Source organism: Delphinus delphis, chromosome 10 (genome assembly GCF_949987515.2).
Source record: "Delphinus delphis chromosome 10, mDelDel1.2, whole genome shotgun sequence".
Lineage (NCBI taxonomy): Eukaryota > Metazoa > Chordata > Mammalia > Artiodactyla > Delphinidae > Delphinus > Delphinus delphis.
The window spans coordinates 36,816,836-36,831,769 of NC_082692.2; the positions used below are offsets into that span (position 1 = coordinate 36,816,836).

The 14,934-nt window shown below is 37.4% G+C and overlaps 1 protein-coding gene across 1 annotated transcript in view; it reads right to left on the reverse strand.

Annotated features, from left to right (window-relative positions):
• ZFAND3 (zinc finger AN1-type containing 3) overlaps positions 1–14,934 on the reverse strand; it is a 323,644-nt gene that overhangs the window by 206,872 nt on the left and 101,838 nt on the right. The window contains exon 2 of the mRNA XM_060021890.1: positions 1,188–1,228. Coding sequence (XP_059877873.1) covers positions 1,188–1,228 — 41 coding nt within the window. The remainder of the gene's footprint in view (positions 1–1,187; positions 1,229–14,934) is intronic.

The window sequence follows — 14,934 nt, forward strand, 5'->3', positions numbered from 1 at the left end:
GTTGACTATAGGCCCCTGACTACCCTATCTTAGAGCATTTACTAAAAACGGTTTAAAATTGTAAACCCTTCCTCTGTCCCTTTGAGATGTATATGTGTATCTCCTACAACTCTATCACTCAGGAGTATCTTCCTCAAGGACATGAAAGCCATTCCTTTAAATGTAATCATCAGGAAGAACAGGGTCTCAATCTCTATCTCTGTAGGAGGATAAAATCCTAACTTTCCTAACTTCAATAACTGTCAACCAACAGACCCTGCCAGTCTCATTTACAATAACCAATCCTTTGTGATTTTTCTACTCGCCTGATTATACTGAGCCAAGCTAGCAGCCCCTCCCCTACTCCTTCATTCTCCCTTTAAAATGCCCATTTCCCTCTGCACAAGTCCCCTTTTCCCTACTGCAGCGGTATATTACTGATTAAAATCTGTCCTTACCACTTTAACTTGTGTCCAGGTTTGTCTTAGACAAAACAATAAAGTAATAAAAAGTAATAAAGAATGAAACTTAAACACATCCTAATTAATAAGACTTAATTATTTTACGTAAGATCATTAGATGTGAAGTTCTTTTAAAAAACACCTGAAGGTTTTAACTTCATTAAGGAGTCATAATTCAAGGAGTCAACCAATCAGCATTTACGGGGTGGAAAAGGCCCTTGTCAAACATCAAGCCTAAGCCCTTCATGTTACAAATGATGAATCTAATGCCCAAAGAGATTAAGTGACTTACCCAAGGTGATTTCATTGAGGGATTGGATTAGAAAGCCTAATTCAGCATTATTCTCTTCCTGACTCCAAGCTGAAAATATTCTTTCTCTTGTATTCTCATTGGTAAAAGCAACATTCACCATTAATCATTCAATTCAAGATCAGAGATGAACATATATATTTTACCCTACTACAACACAAGTGTTTACAATTGCACTATATGCCAACAACTGTAAACTGAGGAAAGTTTGTTTGGTACAAGTACACACAAGATTTCATTTCACTCAGGGAAGACTGTTTCAACAGTCCTAAGCAAGTATATGAAGCAACTTAGTGACGAGAAACTGCTTTCACACACAAGCAAATAAAACCCCATGCATAAACCCAAAAAAGGGTAGACAGTCTTAAAATAATTTAGACAGCCTTAAAAACAACCAAAAGAAGAAAATAAATTTAAAACCCTTTTTCTGCACTTACCAGCAAAGCATTTGGAACAGAGATTCATAGTCTTGCTGGACCTGGGGCAAAAAGAAAGAAAGAAAAGAAAGAAGAGCTAAAAATTCAGTTATCACTCTAATCAAAACATAAAGATGTTTGAAACATAGGCAAAGAATTTCCTGGCCAGGCAACTGAACTAATAAACTAATGAGAAGTCCCTAACCAGCTAGCCACCCTCCCCCACAACAAAACAAAAACAAAACAACAAAAATAAAATGATTTTTTGTTTGTTATCTGTGAGTTAGTCAATGCTTTATTTTTTGTGACTAGCAGCTTATATGGGGCAAGTTCAGGAATACTGTAATATGCCCAGAAGATAACAGAGGAGTGAATTTATCCCACATGATTGCCACATTCCCTCTGTTTACATTAGAACATACACCACAGACTCATCACTAAAAAAGGGAAAATTTTGTCTGTAAAGAGGTAAAACTTGCTCCTTATTTACACACTCAATTACCTCTATAATATTACTTGACCTTTTGTCCTCTTTCCCCTCATTCCAGTCCAATTTCAGATCCTGGTCATATTATGACCTTGCCATTTAAAATTCTTTCTTCAGATGTTCCCAATCAAATTATTTTTCATGTCCTTTCATCTGTTAATAATAACTACAATTCACTGAGTACTAACTTGGATGGGCACTTAACATACATTATCTTATTAATCTTCCCAACATTCCTGAAACTGGGCATTACCAGATTGCTTCGTTTCTAAAATACACCTTTTAAAAAAATCACATAAACATTTCTACAACCAGAAAAAATCATACCACTGGCTACAAGTGATGAATAATTTAATGAGGAAATGTTTCCACCACCTCCTTCCAAGATGTTATTAAATTGAGTGGTCTTCGAAATCAAGGACATACAGTCATCCTCATTTAACAGGTGAGCAGCTTGCCCATGGTCACACAGCTGGGGAACTAACTGCAGAGGTATGTTACCTAAGGTCTGAGCTAACTCCAAAGGCCACCCTAACTACAAAAGCCTCCTAGAATACTCTTTCTTGAGTAAACTGACCTATCTACAGCTTCATTCCTCAGCAACTCCCCTCCCAACATCTGAGTCTTCCCAGAGCCACTCCTACACATGGAATATGGCAACAGTCTTCTGCCCTCCACAGTTAATTTAACAATTAATGAAAGCCTCCCTCGGGAAGTATTCCCTGATGACTATGATTGCCTTCCAATGTACTGGGACCCAAGATCTAACTGTCAGTAATTGTCATAGGGTGATAAAATGAGGGGGGGGGGTGGGAGAGGAGGCAGGAGGGATCACTAGTTCTCTTTCCCAAAAGAGATGCTATGTTAACAGGTGGATCTTTCTTTAGAAGTCTGCTTAATATAAAGACATCAAAGGCAGTAAGGAAATTTAAGTATCAACAAAATGAATAAAAATGAAAAAAACAGACAAAGAGATGTATTAACAGTGGCATCTAACATTTATTACAAGCCTACCACGTGGTAAGCATAATAGCACATGCCTTCGACCCCATTTTACCAATGAGGAAACTGAGTCTCCAAGAGGGTATATAACTTGCCAAAGTTACAGAACTAGTAAGTAGATGAACCTGGTCTAATTCCAAAGCCTGTGTTTTCACCATGCCAAACTAGGGCCTCTGCCTCAATACAGAAGTTTAGATGAACACACTCTGGTGGTTTGGGAGAATGGTCCCACAACCAAGATTTAATCTACGGTAATCAAGGCAGCTCCTGGAAAAAGTACAGCCTTTAATCTGGAGGAAGCACAACTACTGCCCGACCCTCCAAATACACATATATATACACAGGGAAGCGACCCAAGGCTGCCAGTCATTTCAGTTCCAACTCAAGGAAGAACTGGGGATGAAGGAATTCCTTTGTTGCTAGAACTACCCCCAGGGAGGAAGGCCTCTTCCTGATGTGGTCGCTATCTCTTGCCCATGCAGTGCCACAGAGAGCCAGAGATAACTTGTTTATCCTCCGCTGCTCCCCATGATCCAGCAGGAATCATGGACAGCCTGCAGAGAATTACTGAGGGCAGCTGGGCACCAAGTGTGCCAGTTTTAACATCTGTGTTTCACAAAGCTGGTAAGAAAAAACGGCAAAATACAAGAGCAACTTTTTCGACTTGCCATTATCTCTCTTCAGATGGCTGATGTATTTTAAATGCCCGCTATACCTATATATTACCTAGATGACATCTATTCTACTTTCTGAGTAAGAACTTTTCAGCAACACAGTCATCAGTCAGGTTACAAAAGAAATAATACAGATATTGATATTATTAATCAAAACAGAGATGTTGTCTAAAATCTGAAAGAACCAGATTTTGGATATAGAAGTAATAGCTACTGGTAATGCCAACTTGGATCACATATGTCAGAAACACTGAATGTGAAAAAAATGGCAGAGGCTTCTGAGAACTTTGCTCCTTTCTCATGTTCAACATGTAAATCTTGAAGCTAACCACAGGCATACAACCACCAAAAAACGCAGTGTGATCCACCTGCACAGTCTTGGGGTAGACTAAATAGAGTTCTCTATGTGGCCACAAGCATGAAAGGTAGATATGATTCTCTTATATCTCCAATGTTCCAGAGAAATTGCTCTTACTGAGATATCCAATGGCTACCATGTTTCTAAAACCAAGGTTTAGTAGGTTGAATAATGGCTGCCCAAAAATATCAAATCCTAATCCCTGAAATTTGCAATTCCCGGAATTTATCTTATTTGGGGAAAAGGTCTTTGCAGAAGAATTAAGCTAAAGATTTTGAGCTTACTCTGTATTATTGAGGTGGGCCCTAAATGGCATTGCAAGTGTTTTTGTGAGAGGAAAAGAAAGTTTGGAAACACACAGAGAGAAGGCAATGTGAAAATGGAGGTAGAGACTGGAGGAATGTGGTCACAAACCCAGGAATACTGGAGCAGCCACTGGAAGCAGAAAGAGGCAAGCAAAGGATTTTTCCCTAAAGCCCCCTGGAGGGAAGGCAGTTCTGACAGATTTGGGGCTTCTAGGCTCCAGAAACTTAAGAGTATATATTTCTGTTGTTTTAAGCCATCAAATTTGTGGTAATTTGCAGCCCCAGAAAACTGATACACAGGGTTATGACCCTGATCTCATCTTACTCCCTCTCTCTCAGCACCATTCAACTAGATCCATCCTTCTTGAAACTCTCTACTTTTGCCTTGTCACTCAGATCCCAGATCAAATCTACCCCTACCCTCCACCCCATTTTCCTCCCACATAACAGCTCCCTCTTAGCCACCTTTGCTGGCTCCTCCTCCACTGTCAAGGCCTTACTTATAATTGGAGGTCCCAGGACTTGGGTCCTCATTATCCCTACTTCCAACTTAGAGATATCACACAGTCCCATGGCTTTAAATACTATATCTATACACCAAAGACTCACAATTGTTTACCTTCATTCCAAACCTCTTCACCTTGCTCCAAACTCATACATCTAACTGCCTATTTGACATCTTTACATGCAGCTCAGTCACAACATTTCAAACTAGAACATTCAATATTCCCCCAAAACCCGCTGACCCATTTTGTCCACCTTTATAAATAGCAAACAGCTTCCTCCAAGTTGCTCAAGTCAAAATCCAAAACACCAACCTTGATTTCCCTCTTTCCTGCAGTCTCTCATACACAGTACTGAGCAAGATCCATTGGCTCTATTTTCAAATAGACCTAAATCTATCTACTTCTCTCCTTTGCCAATGCTTCTACTCTGGCCACCATGCTCTTACATAGGTCACTGTAAATGACGTTTTACTGGTCTTCCCACTCCCATACTTGACCCTTGGCAACGATTTTCCACATAGCAGCCAGGGTAATCTTTTTTTTTTAAGTTATATCATACTATTTTCTTTCTTAATGCCAATTTCCTGTCGCATTTATATTTTAGTGGTTTGGCTTTTTTTTTGGCTGCATTGGGTCTTCATTGCTGCAGTCGAGCTTTCTCTAGTCGCAGCGAGCGGGGATTACTCTTCATTGCAGTGTGCAGGCTTCTCATTGTGGTGGCTTTTCTTGTTGCAGAGCACGGGCTTGTTGCTCCCTGGCATGTGGGATCTTCCTGGACAAGGGCTCAAACCCGTGTCGCCTGCGTTGGCAGGCAGATTCTTAACCAATGTGCCGCCACGGAAGCCCTCCTATGGCACTTAGTATGAAATTCAAACTTGTTAACTAAAGCCTTAAGTCCTCTCATGTTCTGTCTTTTGCTCCTCTCACGTACCACACTTCAACTATACTCACCTTTTTATCTGTTTCTAGAACGCACTGCAGAGCTCTTGCCCATGCTGTTCCCTCTACTCTTAAATCATTGTAGGACTGTCTCTTTCTTGTCACTCAGGTCCTAGTTCAAACCTTCTCAGTAGGTTTCACCTGACCACCCAATTTAAATCACTCATCTTCCTGTTCACAACACCTCATTCTTTGATACCTCACCACTGGCCTGTTTGCTTGTTGACTATCCTTCAATGCCAGAATATAAGTATCATAAGAGCAAATACCCTCTTGGACCCTCATTTGGTACTTAACAGGCACCCGATAAATACTTGTTAAGTGAAGAAATGAATCCTCTCTTGAAGGCATGAACCATGAAAATTCTAAGTAAATTTTTAATATATATTTTGTAAAGGTCATTCAAACACCTCCTAGAAGACACGGCATCCACAATTCCTGTCGCTGTCAGCCTGTCATCTCTCAGGAGCTCTGTCACACTGTAATATCTATAAATGGTAGATAATGCCACCCTCTGTACCTGGCCATGATTTGTCACTCAGGAGATAACAGGTGGCAGACACTTTCAGAATTTTCTTTCCCATGAGATGGAGTTGCAAAGAATCCAGCTTAAATTTTTTTCTTCTTTCAATAAATAATGTTTAGTGATATTTTCTGGTTTTGAAAATACATGTCCCTTGTACAAAATTTAGAAAAAGAACAGAAGCATTTAAGCAAAAGCCAAAGATCACTCATAATCCTTCTTCCAAACATAAGAATTGTTAACATTCTGAAATAATGCCTTTTTATCTTTATGGATATATGTAATAAGAATTTATTATATTAACAGTACTGGTAAAGTTGTGTGGTATGTTCACATGTATGCTTTATAACATACACGTTGCATATTTTCTTTTGTATATATAAAATACAAAACTCACCAAAAATATATAATTAAAATATGTAAATTTCATTTTATATTTATGTTTAGTGATATTTCCCATATCATTAAATATTCTCCAAAAATATTCTTGTTGCTCTGTAATAGTCCATTACATACTAACACTATAGTCACTCTCTTACTGTTGAATGTTTAATCTTTTCCCCAGATTTTTTCTATTATAAGTATTGCTATAATGAGCATTTCTGGACATAAGTCTTTGGTCATAGATCTTTGGCTGGTAACTTTCTTTAAAACTGACTCTGGGGGGCTTCCCTGGTGGCGCAGTGGTTGAGAATCTGCCTGCCAATGCAGGGGACACGGGTTCGAGCCCTGGTCTGGGAGAATCCCACATGCCGCGGAGCAACTAGGCCCGTGAGCCACAACTACTGAGCCTGCGCGTCTGGAGCCTGTGCTCCGCAACAAGAGAGGCCACGATAGTGAGAGGCCCACGCATCGCGATGAAGAGTGGCTCCCACTTGCCGCAACTAGAGAAAGCCCTCGCACAGAAACGAAGACCCAACACAGCCATAAATAAATAAATAAAAATTTTAAAAAAAAAAAAAACTGACTCTGGAAAGGAGAATTACTGAGATGAAAAAGTATGATTTGGTAAATACCGCCAAATTACTTCCCAGATGAGTTCTACCAATTTACACTCATCAAAAGCATCTGAAAGTATTTTTTTCAATACACTCCCACCAACATTAAGTAAATAATTAATTTCAAATCTTTGTTTAATGGGAGAAATGGTTATCCTGCTTTAATCATGTGTTTTCTTCTGAAATTAAAAAAAATTCGAATTCTGAAGGATATTAATTTTTTTAATGAAAAATAAATTAATCTTCCAGCTAGTTTGTCTCAAGGAATTAAAAGAACATTCCTAATTTCTGAGAATTCTAAAAACATTTTATTTACAGCATTTTCTTGACAGTCATACAACACTACTAACTCTCACCACTCAGAAAAATGCATACATGCCAGGTCCCCCCCCACAAATATTTTAATACAAATATGGAAATAGAAAACAACCCTGTCATCATATCAGTGAGGAAGAAACTGAGGCACAAAAAAAATAAAGAGGAGTCAAAAGGAAAAACAAAAGTACCAATACATAACTATGCCAAGCCATTCCAGCCATTCCACCCTAAATTTCTCTAGGTAAGGCATGGATCATAACATTTTTAAAAACCTAGACTACACAGGGATTTCCTTCTTAATGAAGAAAACCAATCTGTAAAAACCAACGAATCACATTTCCTAATTCAATCTCCTTCAATAATCCAGAGGAAGGAGAGGGGAGCTGGGCAGGGATGTGCATATACATGCAAAGGAAGAGAAGGAATAAAACAAACCACAATGCCTCCTCCACTCTAAAAACCATTCCAGTCACCTTAGAAGTAAGATTAGATGATTAAAGACTAGTAACAATCCACGTGCCACCTCATACACGTTAAGCCAGAAAGTCTTAACTTCCTACAACAGCTAGAAAGCAGCAAACAACTCTACTAAATCATCACTCTTTGCTCACCCCAGGCAAACAAGAAAAAGGCCAGTTCAAACAGATGACATCCTAGCAGGCAATGACAAAGGAGGCTTTCAACAGTGCATCCAGCCTGTCTGAATTGTTATACATCACTCTCAATCATTCGGACAATATCTGCAAAGTTTTCTTTTTAAGGGAATATTACAAAGGAAAAGATGGAGTTGTTATTAAGGGGGATTAGTTGCTAGAATGTAAGCAATATGGGTCATGCTACTTTAAAAGCTAATTTCACTGTAATAATTTAGATTCCAGGTAGGGTACTGTAATGAACCGTGTCTTAACACTTTATACCCAAATTCAAGGACAGGAAGGACATAGCACACACCTCTGGTTTTCTTTAAGTCCCTGCACTAAAAAGATATACAGATGTAAAACAAGTCACATTATCATCTGTGGCCCTGTACACATTACTAAAAGGCTAGCCCAGCACTACCTAACGATTAAAACAAGATGAGGCATGGCCATCAATAAACTGATAAAAAGAAGAAGAAATATTAAAACGTAAATCCTTTGTAGAAATGCAGAAGAAAAAAATACAATGAACTGAATAAAAATGGCAAATAATTTTTCCACATAAGAGAAACTTAATGACCCTATCAATTCTAACACATACTGTATACAGTGGCTGCAGCTGTCTTACCATATATGCCCAAACATGAGGAAAGGTTTTCTTCCCTAAAATTATCCTTCAAGAAGCAGGAATTGTTTTACAATTAAATCCTTACTTTTGAAGTAGGCATCAATAATTTTATATTAAATACAAACAGGGGAGAAAGAAAAAAAAGAAAAGGCTTCCCAAAAACCTTGAAGTGAAAACTCCAAGGAGCAGTCATGCCCAGGGGAATGGCATTTGGGATTCCAAAAGAGTAAGACCCTACCAATGGAATCAAACTCCCAGGGACGTCCATCCAGTCAGAGTCTGTGAAAGGGGCAAGGCAGTGAAGTTCTCATCTCTGGGCATAGACAGGGAAGTTCTCATCTCTGGGCATAAACACTGAAGTCTGGAAAAACATCACATAACACTAGCGCTGGATGCTTTGTCAAAGTTATTACACCAAACAAGTTTCAAAAGGGAGTAAAATACAGATTTAAACACAGATTAAGTACTTATTCCTGGAGTGTAATGTCACAATTACAAGAGGTAGCTGCCACCTGAAAAAGGCCTCTGAAGATCATTTAGGAAGCAATGCAATAAAAAAAACCTTGGAAAGTTAGGAAGATCACAAATAACATCAAAATGATGGCAATTCTCCTAATGTTATATGAATGAATTCTGTGGCTTCAGATAAAACTTACAGAGAGCAACATTTACAGATTCTTTAAATGCTCCATATCTCAAACAACTTGTAAGGAAGTAAATAACTGAAAAACGGGGCCAATACCTTTAAATGTGGTTTCAGTAAATAAATATTAAAGACATTCATGGCTGTGAAGATGTGGAGCATTCAAATAACTGTTTCATAAAATGACTGTGGGAAAGTAATATCTTTAAATGTATATTAGGAATAAATTCAAATACATGGAACTTGATAGTATAACCTATTCTTAAATATGCATGTGCAATTACTACTGGGGTAAACTGAGAGAAGAATATAGGAGATCTCTCTGTATTATTCTTTTTCTACAATTGCATGTAAATCTAAATTATCTCAAAATGAAAAAGTTAAAGAAAAGATTCTTTTAATATATATATGCAATTATTATAATTAACTATTTAACATTTTAATTATTTCGTCTATACCCCTAAAAATTTCTATATTTATGTTGACCAAAACACTTCTTTTTCTTATTGAGAAGATGGAGAAATGCCTTATATCTGGATCTCTTCATTTTCAAATATACGTAATATTTTAGGAAATTCAAACCCTGTATTGGAGGAAAATAATGCTCAGCAGAATTCACTTTTATAGTAGAGAAAACAGCAGGGGAAAAAAGAAGACTAAGCTCACTGCTGGCCAGTTACTTAAAGAAACTGCATACGAGCTGATTATTAAACTTTTCCCCTAAGTTATTCCTATCCATTTTTTTTTTTTTTTTTTGCGGTACACGGGCCTCTCTCACTGTTGTGGCCTCTCCCATTGCGGAGCACAGGCTCAGTGGCCATGGCTCACGGGCCCAGCCGCTACGCGGCATGTGGGATCTTCCCGGACCAGGGCAAGAACCCATGTCCCCTGCATCGGCAGGCGGACTCTCAACCACTGTGGCACCAGGGAAGCCCTATTCCTATCCATTTTATTGGAAGTTTTTTAGAACTTTCTGAGTGAAAGTGTGAACTTTCACACTGAGTGAAAGAGTGAACTTTCTGGAGCGATGCAAATGCTCTGTATCTTGATCTGGTGGTGACTACATAAGTGTGTATATTTGTCAAAATTCACTATATTATATATATAAGATTGTGAATTTTACTGTATATAAATTGTAGCTCAATAAAGTATTATTGGTACAAAAAACAATTTTTAAAATTCTACACATTAGGTACTATTACTGGTTCATTACAAAAGGAATTCTTTATGCTGCTCTGAAAACAACACACAGAAGATTTCCCAACCATTTGGTATAGAAACAAATACCTGAGAATTAAATTGAGAACAGAAAATTTAAGAGAGAGAGAACAGTGAGGTATTCCCTGTCCTTATTTTTCTCCTGGCTAGCCATGGTGCTGCTGCAAATAGGTGAGGGTTAGGAGACACTACATTTATGGAAGTCAGAATGTTTTCACCTGAATAGTGATCAAAATAATTAACTGGCTACGAAACTTCCGTAATGGGTTAATAATTATACAAAAGAACCACTTCTTCTAAGAAAAAATAGTGAGCCTTGCATTTTCCATCATCTTTGCAACCATCATTACATAAAAACTACTGAAGAATTATATATGTACCTGTCCTACCCAAGTGACAAATATTTCTGCTTCATCCTGGTGAAGTGTGCATTTATCTACTCTTATTATTAAGACAATTTAGGCTTGCGAACAGAGGCATTCACTTATCCATATTTAAGGAAAATCAGATCAAACACGGGATAATTTTAATAAAAGATGAAAAGTAAACCTAACACATTATTATTAGATCTTTCTTTGCCAGAAAATGAGACATAAACCTGGGAGATGATAGTTACAAGGGTTCAAGCTGCAAGGTTAATAAACAGGCTAACACAGGTACTGTACAGCTAAGAAAGAAAAGCATAAGGTGCTTCTAACAGCTGGAAAACATCCAGGTAAAAAGACATCTACAAGATGTAACATTTCAGTTCATGTCATTCAGTTAAGACTCAGGTACCAAAAGAGTATCCACTAAATATGTAGGAAGAGAAAGTAATATCCAGCAGTATACAAACACAAAATATTTTTAATATGCAGTTACCGTCACTGACATCAAAAAAATGTCTTCTGTACTTCAATAGCACCTTTCATCTTGTTCAAATTCTAAACATTTCATATATTACATCAGTCTACCAGGATATTCTTGGGGCGGGGGGAGTGGGGGTTGGGGCAGGTAAAAGGGTTGGGATCACACCTACCATGAACCTAGATGAGAAATGGATGAAAGGTGACAACAGAAGAGAAATTGCTCTCCTTATTCCCAGTCCAATGCTCAGTGAAAAGGAAGAAAGTTCAAAGTTTAAAATTTCCATTTCCTGACTATTTTAGTCATTCACCACAAAATACAAGATTGCCTAAAGTCTGCAAAAGAAAATTCTCCATGTAATCAACCTGAGCAGTTAAAACCCCCGGCAGAAAAAGAGAAAGAGCTAGAAGGAAACTCAAGAGTATATCTTTTCTGTCCCTGCCTCAATAAGATAAAGTATCCCTGTTCTATGACCACAAGAGGTTCCACTGCTTCTTTGTGTGTCATGTTTCACTGCCTCCCAAACCTCAAAAACATTAATATCTAATGTCTTACTTTATAACCTTCCTACTATTGTAAATGCTTTAATAATCTTGTCATCAGAATAAAAACACAGGCTGCCACAGGGGTAACTGGTAAGAACAGTGACCTGAGAGGAAAGGGCCTGTCTTGAATGTGTGACCTCAGGTTTGTGTTTTCTCATCCATTAAAACAAAATGAGTTTCTTAAACCAGTGACCTCTTACATTCTATGAATCTATGATCACACAATAATACAATCATATATAATCTAATACGAATTACTAAACTCTCCATTATTTCTAGGCTATATATCTACTAAAACCTTCTGATGGGGACTATTTCCTAATTTTTCAGTCTTCTCACTCTGGAACATTTTCCTGAGATTTTCATTTAATGCTTACACTGTGACAAAAACTAAATATGGTGAAGGAATGCCCCTATGGATTTCTTTAAGTGCCATTCCAATTATATGACTTGTTATCAATGGTTTTAAATGCAAAGACATCATGACTCTTATTTATTAACTAGTTTTCTTATCACCTTGGGACTGTTTTGTACTACCACTGGTATAAACCCAATCCTACATCCATACTGAATTTCCACAGCTATTTACTTTCCTTAAGAAAATTATCTTGTCTTAATCCTGTTGAATGCCGTATTATGTATATTCATCAACTTTTCTAAAATATCAGATATTCTGAATTTTAATCCAGTTGTCTATTGAGCCACCTATCCCACCCAACTTGATACCATTCACAAACTTAGTGAGCATGTTCTGTGTACCACCCACCATCTAAGACTCTGCTGGAAGTATCAGAAGCTCAGGACCCATCTGACAGAATTCAACTTAAGAGTGCACAGCTCCCCTCCCAATGCTGAGGACCTGTGCTGAGGCATGACTGAATTGTTCTAAGAAGAACTTGGTAATCATGGGTCAGTCTATCCTCCTGGCCATACAACTCTGCCACCTCTCACAAACATGCTACCTAAACCATCACAAGAAAACCAAGATGAAAGGCTGTAATCTGGCAGAAAACAGACTCATAAGAAATAACCTACAGTAGGTGCCCTAAGATGGTGAGTCTGCAGCAGCAGCATCTTCTTCAAATACAACAGTTTTCTTGACAAGACTCCACTCAACTGGCTATATTAACCTGTGCCCTTAAGACCCTCCATAAAACAGACTAACATGCCCAATGTTAGTGTACCAAATGCTCTCTCAGCCAGCAGAGCTGTTTTCCAATATAGAGGTTTATTTCCACTCCTGTCATTTGAGCTGAATGTTTCTGCAGAACCAGTTATTTTTTCCCCAAAATCTGTCTATGCCTTACAATTACACCTATTTTACTTGTGGCTGTGATCACATAGTTTAGTTACTATCTAAATGAGTAAGTGCAACAAGAAAGCATTATTTCTATGAAATCTAGGTTGAATACTTTGACTTGATTAAAAGACAGGTTGCTATTTAAAAAAAAAAAACAAAACGATGCTGCCAGATTAGGCATGAGCAAGACAACTTAAAGACTAAGGAACAAATCATAAAAATCTAAAGAGTGCCCTCAAACTGCTTCATAAATGTCTTTAGATTCTTACCCCATTAATGAGACCAAAACTGGATGTCAATTAACTAGCAAACATTTATTTAGGCATTCATGTGCCAGTCACCAGCAAGATATTTTAAATGAGTTAACCATTTCACGCTAGTATATGTTTTACAATTACTAACACAGTGCTTTTATCATCAGCATTTTTCACATGAGAAAACTGAGGCACAGAAAAGTTAAGTAACTTGCGTAAGTTCACATGCTAGTAAGGAGTAGAGTGACGGTCCCAATCCAGAAGGCCAGTTCCAGAAGGCATATGCTACGCTATCGCAGATGATGTATTATTTGCATGGTGAACACAAGAAAAAGTGTATGGCTCTCAAATCAGTTGACAGATATGCAAAGAAAAGGTCTTCAGCCTACCACCCAACACACACACACACACATTTTAAATTAAATGCAGCCATAAATAAACAAAATAAATAAATAAATATATAAAATCAAAAACAAACCAAAAAAAAAACCAAATCATAAGACAGCAATGAGACAAAGCTAAAAGGTGGGATAACTGGCCTGTATTTTTCTAAACCTCACTGACATGAAAAACAGTGAGGAAGAGGAACTATTCTAGATTAAAAGAGACTAAGAAAAACAACAACCGAATGTAATCTAGAAAATCACTTTTGGATCCTGGATTAGAAAAAAGGGGTAAAAAAGCTCTAGAAGACATTTTTGGAACAACGGGGGAAATTTTAATATGTATATAAAATAGCTGATATAAAATTCTTGCTAATTTTTTTAATATGACAATGATACTGTGGTTATGTATGAAAATGTGTGTCCTCATTCTTATAAGATTCATGTTGAAATATTTAAGAGGCAAACTGTCATGGTATCTGCAAATGGTTCTGAAAAGGTATATTTATAGAAAGAGGTAAAGCATGGGTAGCAAGTGTTAATCAGTGAATCTAGGTGAAGAGTATATGGACATTCAGTATACTACTTATCTCAACCTTTCTGTGGGGTTGAAATTTTTCAAAATAAAAAAGTTGAAGGAAGATGTCTACACAAAGACTTGTACATGACTGTTTGTTATTCATAACAGCCAAAGACTAAAAGCAAGCCAAATGCCCATCAACTAATGAATAGATAAATGAAACGTGGTATTATCTATAGAATGGACTACTATTCAGTAATAAAAAGGAACACCCTATGGATACATGCTACAACATAGATGAACCTTGAAAATACTCATCTCAGTGAAAGAAGCTAGCGTTCTATATATTATGATGCCATTTATGTGGAATATTAAGTAAAGGCAAATCTACAAAAACAGAAAACAGATGAGTTGCCTGGAAGTGGGCAAAGAAATTAACACTAATAGCCCTGAGGAAACTTTTCAGGGTGATGGAAATGTTCTAAAATTGTATGTGGTAATGGTGGTAGAACACTGGGAACTTACTAAACATCATCAAACTGTGCAATTACAATGGGTGACTCTTATGGTAGATAAATTATACCTCAATAAAATTGTTAACAAAAAAGTAAGGAAAGAAACATTCAATCAAAAAAAAAAAAAAATCAGGGACTTCCTTGGTGGTCCAGTGGTTAAGAATCCGC